Source organism: Artemia sp. Qi Xiang Cuo, chromosome 9 (assembly GCF_049724085.1).
Source record: "Artemia sp. Qi Xiang Cuo chromosome 9, ASM4972408v1, whole genome shotgun sequence".
Taxonomy (NCBI): Eukaryota; Metazoa; Arthropoda; class Branchiopoda; order Anostraca; family Artemiidae; genus Artemia; species Artemia sp. Qi Xiang Cuo.
In genome coordinates this window covers 16,104,083-16,128,920 of record NC_142802.1, presented here as the reverse complement: position 1 = coordinate 16,128,920, position 24,838 = coordinate 16,104,083, and the positions used below count along the sequence as shown (strand labels likewise).

The following is a 24,838-nucleotide window of genomic DNA, read 5'->3' as shown; positions in this document are numbered from 1 at the left end:
TCTAAAACCATATTGGCATGACATCACATAAAGAAAGAAAAAAGATAAAAATTGTGTTTTTCATAGTAAAAATGACTATACTGAAAAAAAAAAGCTAATATTTATAGAGTACAAACGCCTCTCTTCTTCAGCGAGAAAAGAAACGATGTAACAATAAAAGCCAAAAATTGAAAGAATTAAAACCAACTACCTAACAACCATAAAAGCGAGTAATTCGCCAATATCCGCGATTTGCACAAAATCCAAAAAAACATGAACTGCCATCGACGGATATAACTCGCTTTTATGGTTGTTAGGTAGTTGGTTTTAATTCTTTTAACTTTTGGCTTTTATTGATACATCGTTTCGTTTCTCGCTGAAGAAGAGAGGCGTTTGTCCTCTCGAAATATTCGCTTTGTTTTTTCAGTATCGTCATTTGGCCTATAAAAACCCCATTTTTGCTCGTTTTTCTTCCTTTATGTTTTATTACCTTCTCCCGAAAGTTTTATCATAATACACTTAGCCGTTCCTAAGATATTGAAAATGCCCCATTTGACTACCTTGTTGTACATTATGATTTTGTTATACATGCCATGAAAGTTTCAACTTCATACCCCTACTGTTCTTGGATACTGCAAAAATACTGTTTTGACAACATCAAAGCACATAGTATCGTCTGGTTTTGTTCAACATTCCCCTCAACATACCTTGGAAGTTTCCAGTTAGTACTCCTTTTCGTTCCTATATATGTTCGTATATATAGTAAACTAGTGATTTTCGTGACCAGGGTGCATGCAGGGTCTTTTGAACTTTATGAACATCCCTCTTAGCATTTCCTGAAACTTTCAACTTTATACTCTACCACTGTTGAGACATTGAAAATACGCCCTTTCAACAACCTGGATGCAGGTCTTACATTGAATTTATTTCATCCTGCTTCTCAACACTTCATTAAAATTCTGAAATGGCAACCTTTACCGTTCTTCAGTACTGAAAGTACGCCCTTTTGACAATTTGTTTGAACATGGTGTCTTTTTAATTACTTTCCCGTCTTCCTCAACGTGCCCTGGAAGTTCCAAATCTTTACAGTCAGCCGTTCGGGAGACATGGCAGATACGCCCTTCTGACAACCAGGATACACATAAAATCTCTAGGTTTAGTTCAGTATCCTCCTTAACTTCCCCTAGATTTCAACTTAATACCTTAAGCCGTTCCTGAGATATTGTAGGTATGCCCCTTTGACAAAGCGTTTGAACATTGTGTCCTTGGATTTGATTTTAGGTTCCCCTCAGCATGCCTTGCAAGTTGTAACTTAATAAACGTAGCCGTTCCTGAAATATAGCCAAGTATTTTGACAATTAATGTCCTTAAGACTTCCCCTTCTATTACCTCTCCTATACCCCCTGAAATGTCAGTTACTTCTATGAAATTTCTGGGTGTTACTATCTCTTGACTTAACGCTCTTGCTCAGCAGGGTCGCCAGCGTAGAGGGAACTGGTTGAAAGCGCTGTCAGTCTTCTCCGAGCAGCTCTGTTCAAGGCTGCTTGGAGGGGCCTTGTTTGGGTCGATGTTGCGGTTGAAGAGGCGTTGATTTATAACGTCAGCCCATCTGGTGCGCGGCTCCCTCGAGGACGTTTCCAGACAATCGAGGGATTGAAGTCCGATACGATCCTTGCAGGGGTAGTTGGTGAGAGGCGGAGTAAGTGGCCGTACCATCTTAGAGAACGAGCTTCTTCTTGGGTGGAGAGGTTTGCTAACTTGAAGATCCTCAGGATCTCAATATTGGGGATCTTGTGATACCGTTTGACGCCTTCAACTCGAGACAGGTGTCTAGTTTGGATGGCATCGACCTTTCTTAACTGTGTCTGCGTTATTGTCCATGTCTCATACGTGTACAGCATGATGCTTGAGACTGTGGCGTTGTAGATACGGGCTTTTGTAAGGTGACTAATTTGCGGTTTATGGAAGAGTGCTCCCAGAATCCGTCCAAATGCAGTTTTCCTTGGCTGATCTGGCTTGATATTTTGGCGATACTAGCGCCATTTGATGATATAATTGATCCGAGATAATTGAACTGCCTTATCACGTCAACCGCTAGGCCGTTGATTGCAAAAGTTAAGGGTGATTCAGATGCGATCTATTGTACTGGCTGGTGTGCATGTAACTGAACCCCTGTAACTGAACCAGCTTGTAACTGAACCACCGTGCAACTGAAGCACTGTGCAACTTAAAACCTGTGCAACTAAACCCTTGTGTAACTGAATCACCGTGTAACAGAACACAATTTAACTAAAACCCGGAGACCCTCAACTCCATGTCACTGAACCCCCTGTAACTCACCCCCCATGTAACTAAACCCCCGCGTAACTGAACCCCTGGACACCTGAACCACCGTGCAGCTGAACCACCGTGCAGCTGAACCACCGTGCAACTGTACCCTCGTGTAACTGAACCACTGCACCGAAGCAGGTAATTAACTTTTTTTAAACCAAACTATAAACAACTCCCAGCGTATAAAATACCAAAAAATAAACAAAACAAAAAAAGCAACGTGTTAAAAAAAATTACATTATGTAGACGGTAAGAGCCGCTGTTTACCCCCCCCCCCCCGAAAAAAAATTCTTTAAGGAAAATACCCCACGGAAAATAACACCTCCCCTCCCAGAAAATACCTACCCGTGGAAAATCTCCCCCCCCAAAAAAAAGATACCTGTTACGGTTTTGTAGTCTCCAATCACTTTCGGCTTATAAAAAAAAAAAAAAAAAAAAAAAAAAAAAAAGAAATCCCTGGGGATTATCAAACAATTTCTACCTCCATCCTCGTGTCGTAATAGTCTTTTCAGGGAAAAATAAAATAATAATTTAAGCCTTTTCTTTTTTTAAGACTTTATAGTTTGGCGTGCTATTTGTATGCTGGAGAAAACTTCTTAGCAATGTTTAACGACATACACCCTTCTAAAAATCTGGACACAAATAGTAGTGTTTAATTTAGTTTCTTACTTCCTCTAGTTGACCTGAAATGGAAGACTTGATACCATTTGCAAAAAAATCTGTTTACTTACTTTGATAGCTTGAATAAACTTACGCTATTTTGGTGTGGTTAAATTGTAAGCGCAGAAATGGGAAGGTTGGCGTGGGAAGTAGGGAGTTGAAGGGGGATTAGTTGCCCTCAAATCACTTTCGACCATTAAAAAGGGCATCAGCCCTTTCTATTTCCAATCGAATAAGCTCTTTTTGAAGGTCCCTCGACTAATCCTTCGATAAGAAGTGCCCTGGTCTAAACAACAACAAAAATAATACATTATACCCAAATCGATCTTTACTATTAAAATGTCAAGCCTTCCAATCACTCGACTTTTAAAAAGGGCACTAGGTCTTTCCATTTCCAATTAAATGATCCCTTTTGGAAACGACAGCGCTTTCTATAAACACCTTATTTGCCCCTAGGGCATAAATTTCAACCCTTACTCTAAGGTCTATTAGGGTGGTTGTCATCCTTTAAGACCGAATTTCCAGAACTTCCAACTACGTTAAACAAAATGGCTATCTCAAAATTTTGGTTGGATGTGTTTTGGGAACTGGTGGGCGTGAGAGGGGCGGTAGTCGCTCTCAAATCACTTTCAACCATAAAAAATGGCCCTAGCCCTTTCAATTTCAAATCGAATGAGCCCTTTAGAAGTTTTTACGAACGAAACTTTCAATAAAATCTTATATGAACCCATGTTATAACTTACAACCCTCGCCGTTAGGGCTGGGCGGTGGGGTGTCATTCTCAATGACCTAATTTCCAGAACTTTCTACGTTGAACCTAATTTCTTAGTTGAACAAAATGACTATCTGAAAATTTTGATTGGATGTGTTTGGAGGAATGGTAAGTGTGACGGGGGGGTTAGTTACCGTCCAACCCCTTTCAGATGTTAAAAATGACACTAGCCCTCTCAAGTTCGAATTGAATGAGCCAAATTTGACGTTTTACGACAACTCTATTTATAAAAATTTTATATACCTCCAGAGCATACCTTAAAACCTTTGCCCTGGGGGCTCTGTGGGGTTTGTCATCCTTAAATGCATAACTTCCAGATCTTTCAACTACGTTGAACAAAATGGCTATCTCTAAACTTTGATTGGATGTTTTTGGGGAAATGGTGGGCGTAAGAGGGGTGTTAATTACTCTCTACTCACTTTTGACTATTAAAAAGGGGAATTTCAATTTCCAATCAAATGAGCCCTTTTTGAAATTTCTGAAATTTTTGAATTTTCTTGCCCTGAGGGCTGTGGGGGCTGGAGGGGTTTTCATCCTTAAAGACCTAATTTCTTAAACTTTCAACTACGTTGAATAACATGGCTATCTAAAATATTATTTGGATGTGTTTGGACAAAAGATGGGCTTGAGAGGGGGATTAGTTGCCTACAAATTACTTTCGACTATTAAAAAGGGCACTGGCCCTTTGAATTTCCAATTGAATGATCCCTTTTTCAAGTTTCTACGACAAAGATTTCAATAGAAACCTTATATGCCCCCAGGGCATAACTTATAACTCTTGCCTTGAAGACTGTGGGGGGAGTGTCCTGCTCAAAGGTATAATTTTCTGAACTTTGAACTGCGTGGAGCAAAATGGCTATATCAAAATCTTTATTGGATGTGTTTGGGGAAATGATGGGCATGGAAGGGGTGTTAGTTTCTTTCCAATCACTTTCTACTATTAAAAAGGGCACTAGCCATTTCAATTTCCAATTCAATGGGCCCTTTTTTAAGTTCTTACGACAACAACTTAGATAAAAACCTTATGTCTTCCCTGGGCATAATTTACAATCCTTGCCCTGAGGGCTGTGGGGAGGGGGGGTCGTCATCCTTAAAGACTTAATTTTTAGAACTTAAAACTGCGTCGAATGAAATGGCTATCTAAAAGTTATGATTAAATGTTTTTTGGGGAAAAGGTAGGCGTGAGAGGCTGGTTAGTTGCCCTAAGGTCTGTGGGGGACTGTCCTCAAAAAAATAATTTCTATCTGGAAATCAACTACGCTGAACAAAATGGCTATCTCAAAATTTTGATTGGATGTGTTTCGGGAAATGGTGGGCGTGGAAGGGGCGTTAGTCGCTTTCGACTATTAAAAAGGACACAAGCCACTCCAATTTCCAATTGAATGAGCGCTTTTCGAAGTTTCTACGACAACTTCTTCGATACGCAGTGCCCTGTTCTAAAGGAAAAAATTAATAAATAATATATTGTGCCAACATCGTTCTTATATGCCCCCAGGGCATAACTTAAAAGCCTTGCCCTGAGGGATGTGGGGGAGTGTCCCCCTCTTTACTTAGTCCCTGTTTCTTGTCTCGTTCTCGAGTGTCCCTGTTCTTTACTTAGGCAGCGCGATCGCGCTGCCTATGATTTATACAACAACTTTCTATATAGACTTTATGTGCACCCAGGGCATAACTTACAACCCTTTCACTGAGGGCTCTGAGGGGGTTATCGTCCTAAAAGACTTAATTTCCAGAACGTTCAACTACATTGAACAAAATGGATATCTCAGAATTTTAATTCGATGTGTTTGGGAAAATGGTGGGCGTGAGAGGGGTGTTAGTCGCTATCCAATCACTTTCAACTATTAAAAAAAGGCACGAGGCCTTTTAATTTCCGATCAAATGGGCCCTTATGAAGTTTCTACGACTACGCTTTCAATGAAAACCTTGTATACCCCGGGGCATAACTTAAACCCTTTCACTGAGGGCTCTGAGGGGGTTATCGTCCTAAAAGACCAAATTTCCAGAACTTTTAACTACTTTGAACAAAATGGATATCTCAAAATTTTAATTTGATGTGTTTGGGAAAATGGTGGGCATGAGAGGGGCGTTAGTCGCTATCCAATCACTTTAAACTATTAGAAAAGGCAGTATCCCTTTCAATTTCCAATTGAATGAACCCTTTTGAAGTTTTTACGACAATGCTGTCAATAAAAACTTTATATGCCCCCAGGGCATAAATTAAAACCTTTGCCCTGAGGGCTGTGGGGGGAGGGGTTGTCATCCTTAAAGACATAATTTTCATAAATTTAAACGACTTTGAATAAAATGGCTATCTTAAAATTATAATTGGATGCGGTTGGGGAAGAGGTGGGCGTGAGAGGGGGGTTAATTGCCCTCAAATCACTTTCTGTTAACTTTCTGACTATTAAATAGGGTAATAGCCCTTTGAATTTCAAATCCAATGAGTCCCTTTTGAAGTTTTTACGACAAAGATTCAATAAAAACCTTATATGCCCCCAGGGCATAACTTATAATCTATGCCCTGAGGGTTCTGGGGGAGTGTCCTCCTCAAAAATGTAATTTCTATTTGGAAATCAACTATGCTGAACAAAATGGCTATCTCAAAATTTTTTATTGGGTGTGTTTGGGGGAATGATGGGCATATGGGGGGAGGCTAGTTAACCTTCAATCACTTTTGACCATTAAAAAGAGCACCAGCGCTTTGAATTCCCAATCGAATGAGTTATTTTTAAGTTTCTACGACAATGCCGTCTATAAAAACCTTATATGCCCCCAGGGCATAACTTAAAACCCTTGCCCTGAGGGTTGTGGCGGAGTGTCCTCCCCAAAAAAATATTTTCTATCTGGATATCAACTACGCTGAACAAAATGGCTATCTCAAAGTTCATTTTGAATTTTATTCGTTGAAATGCAGGAGTTGGAATATTTCAGTTGTGTTTTGTCGTGGTTTACCTTGTCACAGTTACATTCTCTTAATTTTTCAAAGTTCATTTTGATTTTTTTTATTGAAATGCAAGAGTTGGAATATTTCAATAGTGTTTTGTCGTGGTTTACCTTGTCGCAGTTACATTATTTTGATTTTTCAAAGTTCATTTTGTATTCCGTTCATTGAAATGCAAGAGTTTGAATATTTCAGTTGTGTTTTGTCGTGGTTTACCTTGTCACAGTTACATTCTCTTGATTTTTCAAAGTTCATTTTGGATTTCTTTCATTGAAATGCAAGAGCTGGAATATTTCAGTAGTGTTTTGTTGTGGTTTACCTTGTAACAGTTACATTTTCTTGATTTTTCAAAGTCTATTTTGAATTTCTTTCATTGAAATGCAAGAGTTGGAAAATTTTAATAGTGTTTTGTAATGGTTTACCATGTCACAGTTACATTCTTTTGATTTTTCAAAGTTCAATTTGAATTTCTTTCGTGAATTGCAAGAGTTGGTATATTTTAGTAGTGCTTTGTCGTGGTTTACCTTGTCACAGTTACATTCTCTTAATTTTTCAAAGCTCATTTTGAATTTCTTTCGTTGAAATGCAAGAGTTGCAAAATTTCAATATTGTTTTGTCATGGTTTACCTTGTCAGACTTACATTCTCTTAATTTTTCAAAGTTCATTTTGGTTTTATTTTGGTGAAATGCAAGAGTTGGAATATTTCAGTAGTGTTTTGATGTGGTTTACCTTGTCACAGTTATATTCTCTTGATTTTTCAAAGTTCATTTTGAATTTCTTTCATTGAAATGCAAGAGTTGGATTATTTCATTAGTGTTTTATCGTGGTTTACTTTGTCACAGCTACATACTCTTGATTTTTCAAAGTTCATTTTGGATTTCATTCATTGAAATGCAAGAGTTTTTTTTTAGTGTTTTGTTGTGGTTTATCATGTCACAGTTACATTCTCTTGATTTTTCAAAGTTCATTTTGAATTTCTTTAGTTGAAAAACAAGAATTGGATTATTTCAGTAGCGTTTTATCGTGGTTTACTTTGTCACAGCTTAATTCTCTTGATTTTTCAAATTTCATTTTGGGTTTCATTCATTGAAATGCAAGAGTTTGAATAATTCAGTAGTGTTTTGTCGTGGTTTACCCTGTCACACTCATTTTGTTAGGTTAGGTTAGGCTAGATCAAGTTATGTTATGTTAGGTTAGGTTAAGTTAGGTTTGGTTAGCTAAGTTTGGTTCGGTTAACTAAGTTAGGTTAGGTTATCTAGTATACATTTCTCCATGTTTAAGTTAGGTTAGGTTAGGCTAGATTAAGTTATGTTAGGTTAGGTTTAGTTAGGTCAGGCTAGATTAAGTTATGTTAGGTTAAGTTAGGTTAAGTTAGCCTACGTACGCGCGCGTACGTAGGCTAACCTAACCTAACCTAACCTAACCTAACATAACTTAATCTAGTCTAACCTAACCTAACTAAACCTAACCTAACATAACTTAATCTAGCCTAACCTAACCTAACTTAAACATGGAGAAATGTATAATAGATAACCTAACCTAACCTAACTTAGTTAACCAAACCAAACTTAGCTAACCTAACATAACATAACTTGATCTAGCCTAACCTAACCTAACAAAAATGAATGTGTGACAGGGTAAACCACGATAAAACACTACTGAATTATTCAAACTCTTGCATTTCAATGAAAGAAATTCAAAATAAACTTGTAGCTGTGACAAATCAAGAGTATGTAGCTGTGACAAAGTAAACCACGATAAAACACTATTGAAATAATCCAACTCTTGCATTTCACGAAAGAAATCCAAAATCAACTTTGAAAAATCAATAGAATGTAACTGTAACAAGTTAAACCACGACAAAACACTACTAAAATATTCCAACTCTAGCATTTCCATGAAAGAAATTCAAAACGAACATCGAAAAATCATGAGAATGTAACTGTGACAAGTTAAACAACGACAGAACACTACTGAAATATTCCAATTCTTGCATTTCAACAAATGAAATTCAAAATGAACTTTGGAAAATAAAGAGAATGTATCTTGTGACAAGGTAAACCATGATATAACACTACTGAAATATTCCAACTCTTGCATTTCAACGAAAAGAAATTCAAAATGAACTTTGAAAAATAACGAGAATGTAACTGTGACAAGGTAAACCATGACAAAACGCTACTGAAATATTCCAACTCTTGCATTTCAATGAAAGAAATCCAAAATGAACTTTGAAAAATTAAGAGAATGTAACTATGACAAGGTAAACCGCAACAAAACACTACTGAAATATTCCAACTCTTGCATTTCAACGAAAGAAATTCAAAATGAACTTTGAAAAATTAAGAAAATGTAACTGTGACAAGGTAAGCCATTACAAAACACTACTGAAATATTCCAACTCTTGCATTTCAACAAAAGAAATTCAAAATGAACTTTGAAAAATCATGAAAATGTAACTGTGATAAGGTGAAGCATAACAGAACACTACTGAAATAATCCAACTCTTGCATTTCACCGAAATAAACTCAAAATGAACTTTGAAAAATTAAGAGAATGTAACTGTGACTAGGTAAACCACGAAAAAACTATTGAAATATTCCAACTCTTGCATTTCATCGAAAGAAATCCAAAATGAAATTTGAAAAATTAAGAGAATGTAAATGTGACACGGTAAACCACAACAAAACACTACTGAAATATTGCAACTCTTGCATTTCAGCGAAATAAAACCAAAATGAACTTTGAAAAATCAAGAGAATGTAACTGTGACAAGGTAAACCACATCAAAACACAACTGAAATATTGCAACTCTTGCATTTCACCGAAATTAAACCAAAATGAACTTTGAAAAATTAAGAGAATGTAAGTCTGACGAGGTAAACCATGACAAAACACTATTGAAATATTCCAACTCTTTCATTTCATCGAAAGAAATTCAAAATGAACTTTGAAAAATTAAGAGAATGCAACTGTGACAAGGTAAACCACTAAAAAACACTACTGAAATATTCCAACTCTTGCATTTCAATGATATAAATTCGAAATGAACTTTGAAAAATTAAGAGAATGACTGAAATATTCCAACCCTTGCATTTCAATGAAAGAAATCGACACTGAACTTTGAAAAATCAAGAGAATGTAACTGTGACAAGGTAAACCATAACAAAACACTAGTGAAATAATCCAACTCTTGCATTTAATAAAAGAAATTCAAATGAACTTTGAAAAATTAAGAGAATGTAGCTCTGACAAGGTAAACAACGATAAAACGCTACTGAAATAATCCAACTCTTGTTTTTCAAATACAGAAATTCAAAATGAACTTTGAAAAATCAAGAGGATGTAACTATGATACGATTAACTACCACAAAAGACTACTGAAATATTCCAACTCTTTCATTTCAACGAAAGAGATTCAAAATGAACTTTGAAAAATCACGAGAATGTAACTGTGATGAGGTAAACCACTACAAAACACTGCTGAAATGTTCCAACTCATGGATTTCAATGAAAGAAATTCAAAATGAACTTTGGAAAATCAAGAAAATGTAACCTTGACAAGGTAAACCACGACAAAACACTTCTGAAATGTTCCAACTCCTGCATTTCAATGAAAGAAATTCAAAATGAACTTTGAAAAATAAAGAGAATATAACTGTGACAAGGTAAACCACAACAAAACAGTACTGCAATATTCCAACTCTTGCATTTCACCGAAATAACCACACAATAATCATTGAAAAAATGAAAAGTGTTTAAATGTGACGCGGGAAATTATTACAAAATTCCTATGAAATTTCCAAACTCTTGCATTTCAATGAACGAAATTCAAAATGAACTTTGTAAAATTTAGAGAATTTAGCTTTGACAAGGTAAAGCACGACAAAACACTACCGAAATATTCCAACTCTTGCATTTCAATGATAGAAATTCAAAATGAACTTTGAAAAATTAATAGAATGTAGCTGTGAAAAGGTAAACCACAGCAAAACACTACTGAAATATACCAACTCTTTCTTTTCAACGAAAGAAATTGAAAATGAACTATGAAAAATCAAGAGAATGTTACTGTGACAAGGTAAACCATTACAAAACACTATTGAAATTTTCCAACTCTTGCATTTCAATGAAAGAAATTCAAAATGGACTTTGAAAAATCAAGAAAATGTAACTGTTACAAGGTAAACCACAACAAAACACTACTGAAATATTCCAGCTCTTGCATTTCAATTATAGAAATTCAAAATGAACTTTTAAAAATTAAGAGAATGTAACTGTGACAGGTTAAATCATGTCAAAACACTTCTGAAATACTCCAACCCTTGCATTTCAATGAAAGAAATCGACACTGAACTTTGAAAAATCAAGAAAATGTAACTGTGACAAGGTAAACCATGACAAAACACAACTGAAATATTCCAACTCTTGCATTTCAATGAACGAAATTCAAAAATGAACGTTGAAAAATCAAAAGAATGTAACTACAACAAGGTAAACCATAACAAAAGACTATTGAAATATTCCAACTCTTGCATTACAATGAAAGAAATTCAAAATGAACTTTGAAAAATTAAGAGAATGTAACTGTGACAAGGTAAACTACGACATAACACAACTGAAATATTCCAACTCTTGCATTTCAACGAATAGAAATTCAAAATGAACTTTGAAAAATCAAGAAAATGTAACTGTGACAGGGTAAACCACAACAAAACACTACTGAAATATTCCAACTCTTGCATTTCAACGAATAGAAATTCAAAATGAACTTGAAAAATCAAGAAAATGTAACTGTGACAAGTAAACCACAACCACACTACTGAAATATTCAACTCTTGCATTTCAATGAAAGAAATTCAAAATGAACTTTGAAAAATCAGACCTTGGAGGGGGAGGCCGGGGGCAGGGGGTCGTTCTGTGTCTCAATGCACAAAAAAGTATAAAAAATGATGAGGGAATGGGGGGGAGGGGAGGGAGGAGGAGGAGGAAGGAGGAGGTGGGAGGAGGAGGTAGAAGGAGGAGGAGGAGGAGGAGGAAGGAGGTGGGAGGAGGAGGAGGAGGGAGGAGGAGGAGGAGGAGGAGGGATGAGGAGGAGGAGGAGGAGGTGGGAGGAGGAGGAGGTGGGAGGAGGAGGAGGGGGGTCGGGGGAGGGCCTTTGGGGCACAGGGAGGGCCTTTGGGGCACAGGGAGGGCCTTTGGGTGTCTGGGTGACATTTGGGGACCGGTGGAGGGCCTTTGGGACCCCGTTGGTCCTTTGGGAGCACGATGGGCCGTTGGGGGGCCCGGGGATGGCCGTTGAGGGTCTGGGGTGGGCCTTTGGGGGTGCCGGTGGCCCTTTGGGAGCTTGGGGGACCTTTGAGTGTCCGGGGGGCAGTTGGGGGCCTGGGGGACATTGGGGGACCGGTGGAGGGCCTGTGGGAGCCCGGTGGACCTTTGAGGACCGGGGGCTTCCTTCGGGGTTGGGGTATGAGGAGTGGAACCCTTTGGGGTTGGGTTAGAGGACCTCACAACACTGTTCAAATGAAACTTGTGAATTATAACGACCACAGAGTTTCACCATTAAATTCTCTTCTAAAATCTCTTCAAAAATATTCTTTTAAAATGTCTCTATCTGTTTAGACGAAATAGTTACATAACATGTCTAAAAAGGTTTCGCCCAAATAATCCATAAACGCAAATTAACCGTGTTACTGTGTTATTGGCATCTCTGTGCTAACGCATTTCAAATTAATAGGAAACCTTCTCGCACGCTAAAACAATTCATCGCTAAGATGTTTCTTGCCTAATTGTTTCCATGGCCTTTGGTTATTAATATCCTTTGGAGTCCGACCAGTAGAACTGTTCCCGAGGCAAAGACATTAATGACCTGGATCTATTCCTGGAGAAATGTTTCTAGGCGAAAATTTTTAAAGTCTGACAGATGATGTCATTGATTGATTGATCTGTCAAGAAAGGGAAATTAATTTGTTTTTTCTAAGGGGAATTATTGATTCACTATAGGTGAATTGAGGTCGACAGCACAGGTGTTCTGACTCGTGACAGCACCACGTGGTTTATGGCATGCACTTGTCCAAAAACAACAATAATAAATAAATCCCTCAGGCCTAAAGATTAAAGAAGCCTTAATGTTTCCTAATTCCCTCTTCGTGAATCAACAATTTCCCCCGCCGATTATGTAAATCAATTTCTCAGGTTAAGCTAACCAAACAACAATGAAGCCATGTTTGTTTCTTAATTCCCCCATCGTGAATCAATAATTTCCCCTAGCGAATATGTAAATCACAGATAAAAGAAGCCTTATTGTTTATTAATTACCTTTTCGTTAATCAATAATGCACCCGCCGATTATGTAAATCAAGTTCTCGGAAATCCACTTCCCCTTCGATTACGCAATCAATTTCTCGGACATCCACTTCCCCTTCGATTACGCAATCAATTTCTCTGAACTTCACTCCCCCTTTGTGGCATAGATCAATAACATTTCCTCCGTTAGAATCACTGCGCATGCTCAGCCCTCGCCAGGTAGCTATTACACACAGAAACAACAAATAAATCAATATTGGACAAAGAGGTAATTGACCCCATTACACACTCAATTACTCCCTAGGGAGGCTCTGCCCTTATTTGGTGTTCTGACAGTATTCTATGCCCATATATGGTGTGGGTACGGGAGTAACACCCCCTCCTCTACTGGTACAATTTATTCACGAGTGTCTGGACAAAAAATGGATCCCGGCGAGTATATTTTTGGACCTTGAGAAGGCCTTTGATTCGTTAAGCCATGAAATATTGTTGTATAAATTAAACCACGGTGGAATACGAGGACCAGTGCACGATTTTATCGCATCTTACCTAAGTCGTCGCTCCCAAGTGACTATGATCAACGACACAGTTTCGAATCCATGTCTGTTGTCAAATATTGCTGTCCCGCAAGGTTCAATCCTGGGACCACTGCTTTTTATAATATACATAAATGACCTTCCATCAGCGACAGAAAACCTTGGTCTGAATGTTCTTTTCGCTGATGATACCGGATCATCACTTACTGGATATTCGGAAGAGGATCTCAATGAGAAGCTGCAAATCGTATTTTCACAACTTCTTGTATGGCTAAAAGCTAATCGTTTGTCACTAAATGCATCAAAAACCAAATTTATCATTTATAGTAGAATTGGGCAGAATGCTCAAGGAGTTTCAACAATATTTGATCATGCTAAAAATATTAAAATTCAAAGGGTAACTTCGGTCCGGTATCTGGGTATTATTATTGATGAAAATCTGTCATATAATGAGCACTGTAATAGATTACGGGTTAAAGTTACTCAGGGGGTTGGTATAATACGAATGTTTCAGCATTTTTTTCCATATGAAATCCTACGTCTAATTAATTTTGCGTTGGTTCATTCCAATCTTACGTATTGTCTTCTGATATATTTGGCAACATTCAGATGCCATGTGAAACCGATAAAAAAATCTTCAAAACCGGGCTCTTCTAATTTTACAGAAATATTTACCATCACCGTCTTCGTATCCTAATAAGAGTAAAACTGAAACTTTATGTCTTCTAACTAATATTTTGCCTGTTTCACAGATATTCACCCTTAATTCTTTTTTATTTAAGGTAAAATATGACCGGTCGAAACTACCTACGTACTTTCGTTCAAATAATTTTTTCCCTGTGCAACATGCCCATTCTTATGAAACCCGACATAAATGGAACATTCAGCGCCTAAAATTAAGCACAGAGAGATCACGGTTCTCGCCCTTATTTTCAATCACGGGTTCATGGTGTCTTCATCTACCATTTATTGATTGCAGCAAATCTCTTCCAAATATAAAAAAAGCAACTTCATTCTATCCTTATAAATAATTTTAAGAATTAATAATATATTGAAAATCTGGGTACATTTGATATTATTGTTTTGTTGGGTGTTTTGCCCTGTGAGATGCCGGTTATCGGTTACCCTTATTCGCCCGTTTGTTTTTTTTTTTTTTTTTTTTTTTTTTGGTATTTTCGTTGGATCTTTGCCCGGTGTCGGTGGGTTTGTGGGGTGGGTGTCCGTCTATTGGTGAGTCATGGAATAAATCTTATTTATTATTTTGTTGTTAAACAGGTTTATTCCGATTAATGTACCGGGTTTTTGTCATTCGACCTTGTGTCTCCGGCGTTTACCCTGTATTTATGTCTATTTTGTACAGATATTTTAAAATTAAACCTTGAACCTTGTCGGATTTTTCAGCATTATTTAAAAAAATATCAGAAATTTAAAAAAAACAAAAAAAACAAGTTTTTCAACTGAAAGTAAGGAGCAACATCCAAACTTAAAACAAACAGAAATTATTACATATATGATTAGGTTCGCCCCCTAGTCAATACTGGAGGTAATGGTGCTCGTCCAAAGTCTGCGCCCATGCATTCATGGCTTATGCAGACCTGACTTCACGTGCCTCTGTATATCCGGCGAGCCACCGGAGAACTAATTGCACCTCGGGACGGTTGGGCTAGCAACCCTCCTCCTGAAATTACTTGCTATGAAAGGAACTGGATATACAGCCTTAGATGCCCCATCTAATAACCCAATTGGACCCCTGCCTGCTCAAGGACGTACCCCTTTGGACATCGTTGACCAAGGTGGCATTAATGTCGCCACCTGGAATGTCCTGACGCTGAACCAGCCTGGTTCTAAGCTTCTTTTAGCAAATGAACTAAGAAGATGCAAAGTGACGATCGCAGGAATAACAGAAACTCACCTTACGGGAAGCGGTGAAGAAGATATTGGTGAAGGGCGGACACTGCTTTGGTCTAGTGGATCCCAAAGAAGAGGGGGAGTCGGCCTTGTTCTCAACAATTTCGCTCGGAAAGCCTTATTGTCACTTACTCCTATCTCACCACGTCTACCGAGAGCGAGAATCTACGGCAAGCACGGGAAGATAACTGTTCTTACCTGCTATGCACCAACAGACGAGGCTCAAGATGAAGATAAGGACAACTTCTATGCGCTACTGTCCTCCAAGCTCTCCTTATTACCTCCACACGACTACCTCCTAGTCCTATGAAATTTTAACACTGTTGTGGCTAACAGCCCTGGTCTATACGATGCTGCTGTTGGACCTGTGACAGTTGACGCTCTGAATGATAATGGTGAGCGGCTGCTCAGTTGCTGCATCACCCACGCTCTATCAGTCACAAATACCTGGTTTGTGAAAAAAGAAATTGCGAAATACACATAGTACAGTAATGATGACAGGACAAAAACGATGCTTGACTACATCATTGTTTGATAACGCTGGCTTTCGTCTGTCCGGAACTGCCGCTCATACAGAGGTGCCGAGCTCGGCAATGCCGACCACCGTCTCGTCGCTGCAAGGATAAAACTCCGGCTGAAGACCGATAAGAGTAACTCCTCATCCATCAAGAAGATAGACACCTCTCGACTGAAGCAAGATCCCTCGGTTCACGAGTGGTATACGGTTAAAGTCTCTAACCGCTTCGAGGCTGTCCAGCTGTGTTCAGATAGCGAGTCAGCATAGACCACTTTCAAAGACGATGTTCTCAGAGCAGCTACCGAAGTTGTGGGCTCGAAGCAGTGAAAGAAGAAAGAGTGGATTAGCAACCAGATGTTTGAAATAATTGAGCAGAGACGGCGAGCGAGATTACGAGGAGATATGACACTCTACAGAAAGCTCAACAAATTGCATAACTTCATGCTTCATAGAGACAAGAAAGACTTCATTGCTGGCAAAGCCGCTGAGCTTGAGCAAGCTGCACAAAAGGACGACATAGGGGCAACATTCAAGATCCTGCACGAGCTGACTGGCCAACACGTCACGGCACCCACAAGCCTGAAAGCAGCAAATGGAGAAACTTTATGCGATCAGTCTCAATGTGTTGGTCTCTGGGAGAAACGCTTTAATAACCTGCTAAACTCAGATCCGCCCGACTGCATTGACCCAGGGCTTGTTGCCATTGCTGCAGAAGCTAACCCAGCCCCCGACGGCGCCGAATTTTCTCCTGAGGAGATTAAATCGGCAGTGAGGAAACTGAAAAACAATAAAACAGCTGGCACCTGTGGCATCACTTCAGAGCTACTTACTACGGGCGGCCATGCAATGATACTTTGGCTGCAGATGGTGTTCAGCTTAATCTGAAGCACTGAATTTATACCGTCAGACTGGAAGAAAGGAATCATCGTGCCAGTGTTTAAGCGCAAGGGCAGCAAGACGGATTGCAGCAACTACTGTGGTATCACCCTACTCTCCGTTTCTGGAAAGCTGTTTGCAATGCTCCTGTTGAAACGTGCAATAAGTTTTCTACATTCTTTGCACATTTCCCAACAGGCCGAATTCATACGAGGAAGATTAACAACTGGACAGATTCTTACTACTAAACATACCATTGAGAAGACACTGGAATTCAACAAGAAAGCTTACATAGCTTTCACTGACTTTTGTTCTGCCTTTGACACTGTTGACAGGCAGTTCCTTTGGCTAATCCTCAAAGCTTCGGGCCTACCAACAAAGATAGTCAGCCTCTTTAAAGAACTCTACAGCAGTACAGAAAGCGTCATCCTTGTTAACGGGAAGCTTTCTTCTTCCTTTCCCATCAAAAATGGTGTACGGCAAGGATGCACTGCTGCACCTGAGCTGTTTAACTGCGTCATCCCCTAATTTTGAATGAGACACACCGTTTTCACCCTTTTGGCATAAGTTATGCCGGGAGGATTTCTTCTGATGTTGACTTTGCCGACGATGTAGCTGTCCTAAGCGAAAATTTCGACCAACTTAAGTCTGCACTCGAGACGCTCTCCTCCACTGCCTCCGGAGTTGGGCTGCAAATCAACTGGAAGAAAACGAAAATCATGCCCATAGAAAAGACCGAATCGATATCACCCTTAACTGTTGCGATCAACGGCCAAGCTGTTGACGTGGTAAGACAGTTCACTTTTCTTGGAACAACTATATCATCAAATGGCACACTCACGCCAAAATCTCAGCCAGATCAGCTAAGGTAAACTCTGTATTCAGACGGCTCCTGAGAGCAGTCTTCCATAAACCGCAAATTAGTCGCCTTACAAAAGCCTGTATTTACAATGCCACAGTCTCAAGCACCATGCTGTACTCTTCTGAGACATGGCCGATAACCCAGACACAGCTAAGAAAGGTCGATTCCATCCAAACTAGACACCTGTTTCGAGTTGAAGGCTTCAAATGGTATGACAAGATCCGCAATAATGAGATCCTGAGGACCTTCAGGTTAGCAAACCTCTCCATCCAAGTAGAAGCTCGTTCTCTAAGATGGTACGGCCAATTACTCCGTCTCCCGCCAACCAACCCTGCAAGGATCATATCGGACTTCAATCCCTCGATTGTCTGTAAACCTCCTCGAGGGAGGCCGCGCACCAGATGGGCTGATGTTATAAATCAACGCCTCTTCAACCGCAACATCGACCCTAATCAGGCCCATTCCTAGCCCTGGATCGAGCTACTTGGAGAAGACTGACAGCGCTGTCAGTCTTCCTACGCTGGTTCCCTCTACGCTGGTGACACTGCTGAGCAAGAGCGTTAAGTCAAGTAAGTCAAGTCTAGTCAATATCTCGCTCTTTAAGTGAACAATTTTTTACTATTTTCATAAGAGTTATTTATTCTAATTAACGGCCTTGGTGATTAAGGGGTCATTTTTAAAGAATTGGAACAAAATTCGAACTTTAGCGTAAAGAGCGAGGTATTGACTATGGGGTAAACCTCCCTACTATATATAATAAAAATGAACTAATACACATGGTCGTAACGTATTCTATTTCGTAATTTACGCATATTTATTACTAATAAAAACGTTCGTAATTTAAATTAAACAACTTTAAAGAAAGCCATTCAACCAAATAAACGTACAATTAATATGAAACTCTTGTTTTAAATACTCATGTACGGTGAGCCAAATCAAAACCTGCATTAATTCAAAAAGTTCAAAAATTAAATAAAAAAGACAAGTTTTTTTAACTCAAAGTAAGGAGTGACATTAAAACTTAAAACGAACAGAAATTATTCCGTATATGAAAGGGGCTGTCCCCTCCTCAACGCCTCGCTCTTTACGCTAAAGTTTTACTCTTTGTCAGAACTCTATTTTTTAAAACAATAAAAAACTTCGCCTTGGCGAAGTTTGCTCGATATCCGCTATGGCCCGTTCGAATTGTTAGTATCATCAAATCAGCTGGAAGGAATAAGTTGGATCAGTTCAGAGTATTTTGTTACGAAACACACGATCTGCAGATAGTTTTATAGTCAATTCTTTTGGACTATGATCAGAATGCGGTTACGGCGAAACTGTCAAAAGAAAAGAAGATTCCGTCAGCGTTTGAAGAGTTAGAATGCTTTCCCGATATTATTTGGAACACAGCTCAAAATCACAGAGTAGTGCAATTCCAGGGGCTAATACTGTTACAAATTTATTTGAAAAGCTAGCTGCTACTGAACTTGAGCTACTGCGGAAAAAAAAATAGTACGTTAACAGAGATTCAGAAAAAAGTAAATGAGAAAAGTGGACAGAGTAGTAAGCAGTCTCTAATAGATTGTGAGAGAGGTGTATGATCCTATCAGAACTAAATTCAATCCCAAGTTTGCAAGAATTGAAAAGCTGCTAAAAGGCCTGAAAAGTCAGATGGAGCCTCTTGAATCCCGCATTTCCCATGTTGAAGCGGATGTTGATGACTTAAAAGCAGGATTCACTTCGAGAATATCTGGTTTTCCTGGGTGTGAAACAAAAACCTGGTGTTGATCTGAACTCTTCTATACTAAGTATTGTGAACAAACACATGGGTTTGGTTGAATTTTCTGGGAGCCAGATCAGGAGTGTCAATCGGTGCAAGCTTGCTAACCTTTCTAGTTCGAGCACCCCAATTGTAGCGCCAGTGATTGTGCAGTTCGCAAGCAGAAAAACAGCATTTCAGGTTGATAAACTTAAGTCGAGGCTTGTCGGTTCAGGTGTTTTTGTGAATGAATTTCTTACAAAGCGAAAAAAGTCGATATTGGGGGCTGCGAGAGATAAAGTCGGGGTTAAGAATGTGTGGACCGATAAGGGTCAAATTTTTGCTCGCTTGCCTGGTGAAACTGTTACACGAAAAATCCGTTGTCAGATACGGTCTGATAGATATTCGGTTGTTTGTGTGTAGTGCATTTCGGCTTTCCTTATTTCAGTGAATCCATCTATTTCGGGAATGCATTTTTCTCCTTTTATTTATTATACTCTTTCGCGTTGTTCTGTATTGTTGTTTCCCTTGTTGCGCTGTTTTTTCATTAATACCATTTTTTTTAAATTGGTGTTTTTTTTAGAATTGTTGATTTTGATGTGTGAAAATTACCGGCACGTGTCTTAAGACACACATGAATAAATGTTTCCGGACTGAAGATATTTTAGATGCCCGGATTGGTCAAGATGCAAATATATCATTTGTTAGTTTAAAATCGCTGCAGAAAAGCTCTTATATTGTTCCCTCGAAGATTTTACGGCATGATTCTCTATGTTTATGTTCGTGGAATTGCCACTTCACTACTGGGTATCTTGATATTCTCCAATTTATTGAAGATTCTACGCAGAATATTGATTTAATTGTTGTTTGCGAAATATTTATTAGTTCAGACAAGTCTCCTTCGTCATTTGTGTTTCCCGGTCAATCGTTGGAGGTAAAAGATCGAAGGTCTCTGAATCGTGGCGGCCTAGAATTCAAATTCAAATGAATTTGAATTATTCTATAAGAGATGATTTGATAGTTTGGATTGAAGGAAAGATTTTTGTGTTGAATTAGATATTCAAAAGAAAAAAATAATTATTTGTCTGGTGTATAAGCTGCCGAGCACTCGCTTGGACGAATTTATTGATGATTTTGATCTGTTAATTTCTGGTATGTCCCGTAGTGGTTTAGATTTTGTCTTCATGAGAGATTTTAATTTTAACTTGCTAGATTTGAATGGTGATAATTTAGATTTTTTTAAATTACATGGTTGCTAATGATCTTTACCCTTTAGCATGCGTACCTACAAGGATTTCTAATCATTCAGCTACTTTGATAGATAACGTTTTTGTCAGCTCTTAGTTCTTAAATTCAAGTTATGCTGATATGGGTACTTATCCCGGATCTGACCTGACCATCTCCCAGTTATCGCGAGGATTACTTTTCTGCAATAAACTAGAAGCAAAGCAAAGAAAAGGAAAGTGCGGCAATTGAAAAAGGCTAATTTAGATAAATTTGCAGAGGAACAGAGTACACTTAGCTGGGATCCTGTTCTTGAAATAATGGAGGATGTAAATGAGGCGTATGACACATTTTGCTTGATTATACAACCCATTTACGAACAAACATGTCCTCTAAAAATCTTTTTAGAGAGATGAAATTTTTAGAGAGAGACTTTTTAGAGAGATGAGAGATGAAATTGTTCATGAAGTAGAAAACAGGAATCATCTTCATGAACAGTACCTTAGGACAGAAAAAGGTAAAGATTTTGAAGAATTCAGGATTGCCCTTAACAAGGTAAACTCTCTTAGAAGAAGAGCAAAGAGGATTATTTTAAAAGAAATTTACTGAGACCAAAGGTGACTCAAAACAAACCTGGAAGGTCATCGGAGAGATGATATCGAAGAAGAGCAGTGACGAGCCTCTCTCAATAGAGGTAGATGGGACTACACTCTATGACCCTCTACTAGTGGCGGAACATTTTGCAGATTTCTCAAAAATTGGTCAAACAGTGGAACAGGAAAATAACCAGAGTCCTGAATCCTTCCGCGAGTAAGAGTTTCAAGATGATAGAGAAGATAGATTAGTCTTTGAGTTTGAGAGGTGTACCAGTGATGAACTACTTGAAATTGTTGGAAGCATTAGCTCCAATTCAGCGGAGATAGATGAAATGAACCTCCGAACTTTCAAGTCAGTTCGAGTTTACCTGCTACCTTGTATTTTTTATATATTAAATTTGTCGCTAGAAACTGGAATCTTTCCTGAAGGTCTCAAGACAGCCAAGGTTATTCCCCTTCACAAAGGTGGCTCAAGATCTGATATTGGGAGCTAGAGACCAATCTCCATCCTTCCCCTTTTCTCTAAAATCCTTGAAAAAGTTGTCCATCGACGACTCTACCAGTACCTTACACATCATGGTACCCTTAGTGATACTCAGTTGGGCTTCCGCATAAGTCACTCAACTACACATGCGGTGCAACACCTATGTGATTTTGTGAATCAGTGTCTTGATAGTGGAAAAATACCTCTGACTGTTTTTGTAGATTTTAAAAAGGCATTTGATACGGTTGATTTTAGTATTTTATTAAATAGATTAAAGCTGTTAGGGGTTAAAAGGGCTTGTTTGAATTGGTTTGATTCTTTTTTAAAGGGGAGGTAAAAAAAGATTGTAATGGATAGTTTAACTTCTAGTCCATATCTTGTGAATTGTGGTGTCCCACAGGGTTCTGTGCTAGGTCCGCTTTTATGTTTGGTTTATGAAGATACTATGAGATTTCACCTTCGTGATTCGTGTCTTACAACTTTCGCAGATGGCACTGCTATTTCTTTTCGTGGTGTTTCTGTGGATGAGTTAATAAATAAAGTAAACATGGTATTAAATGATTTAAGTGTGTTTACGTCTTTAAGTATGTTGGCGGTTAATGTAAATAAGACAAATTTTATGGTTTTTAGTCGAATTAATTAAAAAAACTTTTTCCACAGAATACATTTTTCAAAGAAAAGTAAAGAACTCCATTAAACCAAAATTGAGCAAAAATAAAATCATGTAATCTAACAAGCGTGAAACTACCACAAATCAGCATCGATAAATAAATGAAACCCAAAACTAACAGAAAGACAACGCTTTCTATAAACACCTTATATGGCCCCAGGGTATAAATTACAATCCTTGCCCTGAGGGCTGTAAGGGGTTTGTCATTCTCAAATACCTAATTTCCAGAACTTTCAACTACGTTAAACAAAATGGTAATCTCAAAATTTTAATTGTATGTGTTTGGGGAAATGGTGGGCGTGATAATTGCACTCCAATTATCATTTGATGCAATTATCATCAAATGATGATAGTTGCACTCCAATCACTTTCAACTATTAAAAAAGGCACTAGCCCTTTCAATTTCCAATCGAATGAACCCTTTTGAAGTTTGTACGACAACGCTTTCAATAAAAACCTTATATGCCCCTAGGGCATAAATTATAACCCTTGCCCTGAGGGCGGGGGGGGGGGTCGTTCTCAAAGGCCTAATATCCAGAACTTTCAACTATGTTGAAGAAAATTGCTATCTCAAAATTTTGATTGGATGTGTTTGGGGAAATGGTGGGCGTGAGAGGGGGGTTAGTTGCCCTCCAATCACTTCCAACTATTAAAAATGGCACTAGTCCTTTCAATTTCCAATCGAATGAGCCCTTTTTGAAGTTTCAACAACAACGCTTTCTATAAAAGCCTTATATGCCCCAGGGCATAACTTACAACCCTTGACCTGAGGGCTGTGAGGGGGTTTTCATCGTTAAAGACATAATTTCCAGACCTTTCAACTACGTTGAACAAAATGGCTGTCTCAAAATTTTGATTGGATGTGTTTGGGAAAGTGATGGGCGTGAGAGGGGGTTACTTGCCATCCAATCATTTTTGAGTATTTAAAAGGGCCGTTTTATTTAGCCGTTTCAATTTCCAATGGAATGATTCCTTTTTGAAGTTTCTACGACAACGCTTTCTATAAAAAAAACCTTATATACCCCCGTTGCATAACTCACAACCCTTGTCCTAAGGGCTGTGGGGGGAGTGTCATCCTCAAATACATAATTTCCAGACTATTTAACTACGTCGAACCGAATGGCTATCTCAAAATTTTGATCGGATGTGCTTGGGGGAATAGTAGGTGTGGGAGGGGCGTTAGTTATCGTGCAATTACTTTTGATGAATTAAAGGGGTAAAAACCCTGCTAATTTCCAATCGAATGAGCCCTTGTTGAGATATCTACAAAATCACTATCTATACAAACCTTATATGCCCCCAGGGCATAACTTACAACCCTTGCCCTGAGGGCTCTGAGGGTTATCATCCCCAAAGACGTAATTTCTAAAACTTTTAACTACTATGAACAAAATGGCTACCTAAAAATTTTGAGTGGATGTGTTTGGGGAAAAGGTGGGCGTGAGAGGGGATCCTTACCCTGAGGGCTGTGGGGGGAGTGTCATCCTCTTAGATATAATTTCCGGACCTTTCAACTACTTTGAACAAAATGGCTATCTCTAAATTTTGATTGGATGTGTTTGGATAAATGGTGGGCGTGGAAGGGGTGTTAGTTGCCTTTCAATCCCTTTCGAAATAATTTCTATCTGGAAATCAACTACGCTGAACAAAATGGCTATCTCAAAATTTGATTGGATGTGTTTGGGGAAATGGTGGGCATGGAAGGGGTGTCAGTTGCCTTCCAATCACTTTCGACTATTAAAAAGGGCACAAGCAACTCCGATTTCCAATCGAATGAGCCCTTTTCGAAGTTTCTACGACAGCTCCTTCGATATGAAGTGCCCTGGTCTAAGACCAAAAAAACAAAAAAAGAAAACAAAATAATACATTCTGCCAACATTGTTCTTCACTTAGGCAGCTCTATTGTGCTGCCCATGATTGGTAAGCCCATACATCTCGGTGGGCGAATATTATTTTCTGGTAGTTCTCTAGAACAGGTCAATTTAATGAGGTATCTGGGTTTTTACCTAGACTGCAATATGTCATGGAAACGTCACAGTGATCGTATGGTATCAAAAGCTGCCCAAGGCCTTGGAATTATACGTCGACAGAAGCACTTCGTACCAGGTCGGGTGATGTTGCTTGTTTATCAAGCGATTATTAGCCCCTATATATCGTACGACTGTGTGTTATGGGCTAGCAGTTTTTTCGCTAATTTTTGGCGTGTTCAGGTATTACAGAATCGTTGGAAGGCAGGAAGGCAGACGTTTGACAGGGGGCTCCATTAAAGAAACTAACAATACAGTAGCATGTCTTAGGAAATTAAAGGTTAAGGATGTGGGACAAGTTCGTGACTACCAGGCTGCGGTTTTTACTGACCAGCGTTTGCATGAAGTGTAACCATTGGTGTTTTTAGATTTTTTTCGAAAAAATAATGATTTGCATGATTATT

The 24,838-nt window shown here is 38.7% G+C and overlaps 3 protein-coding genes across 3 annotated transcripts; all 3 read left to right on the top strand.

The window, feature by feature from the left end:
- The first annotated feature begins 15,222 nt into the window (after positions 1–15,222).
- LOC148948367 (protein CFDP2-like) lies at positions 15,223–15,747 on the top strand. Its single transcript, XM_089094906.1, has one exon. It carries the CDS (start codon positions 15,223–15,225, stop codon positions 15,745–15,747), a length of 525 nt encoding a protein of 174 aa, XP_088951032.1.
- Positions 15,748–16,308: 561 nt separating this feature from the next.
- LOC148948366 (uncharacterized) lies at positions 16,309–16,839 on the top strand. Its single transcript, XM_089094905.1, has one exon. The coding sequence runs from the start codon at positions 16,309–16,311 to the stop codon at positions 16,837–16,839; it is 531 nt and encodes a 176-aa protein (XP_088951031.1).
- A 132-nt stretch (positions 16,840–16,971) lies between these two features.
- On the top strand, positions 16,972–17,358 carry LOC148948365 (uncharacterized). The gene has a single exon (XM_089094904.1). The coding sequence runs from the start codon at positions 16,972–16,974 to the stop codon at positions 17,356–17,358; it is 387 nt and encodes a 128-aa protein (XP_088951030.1).
- The last annotated feature ends 7,480 nt before the right edge of the window (positions 17,359–24,838 follow it).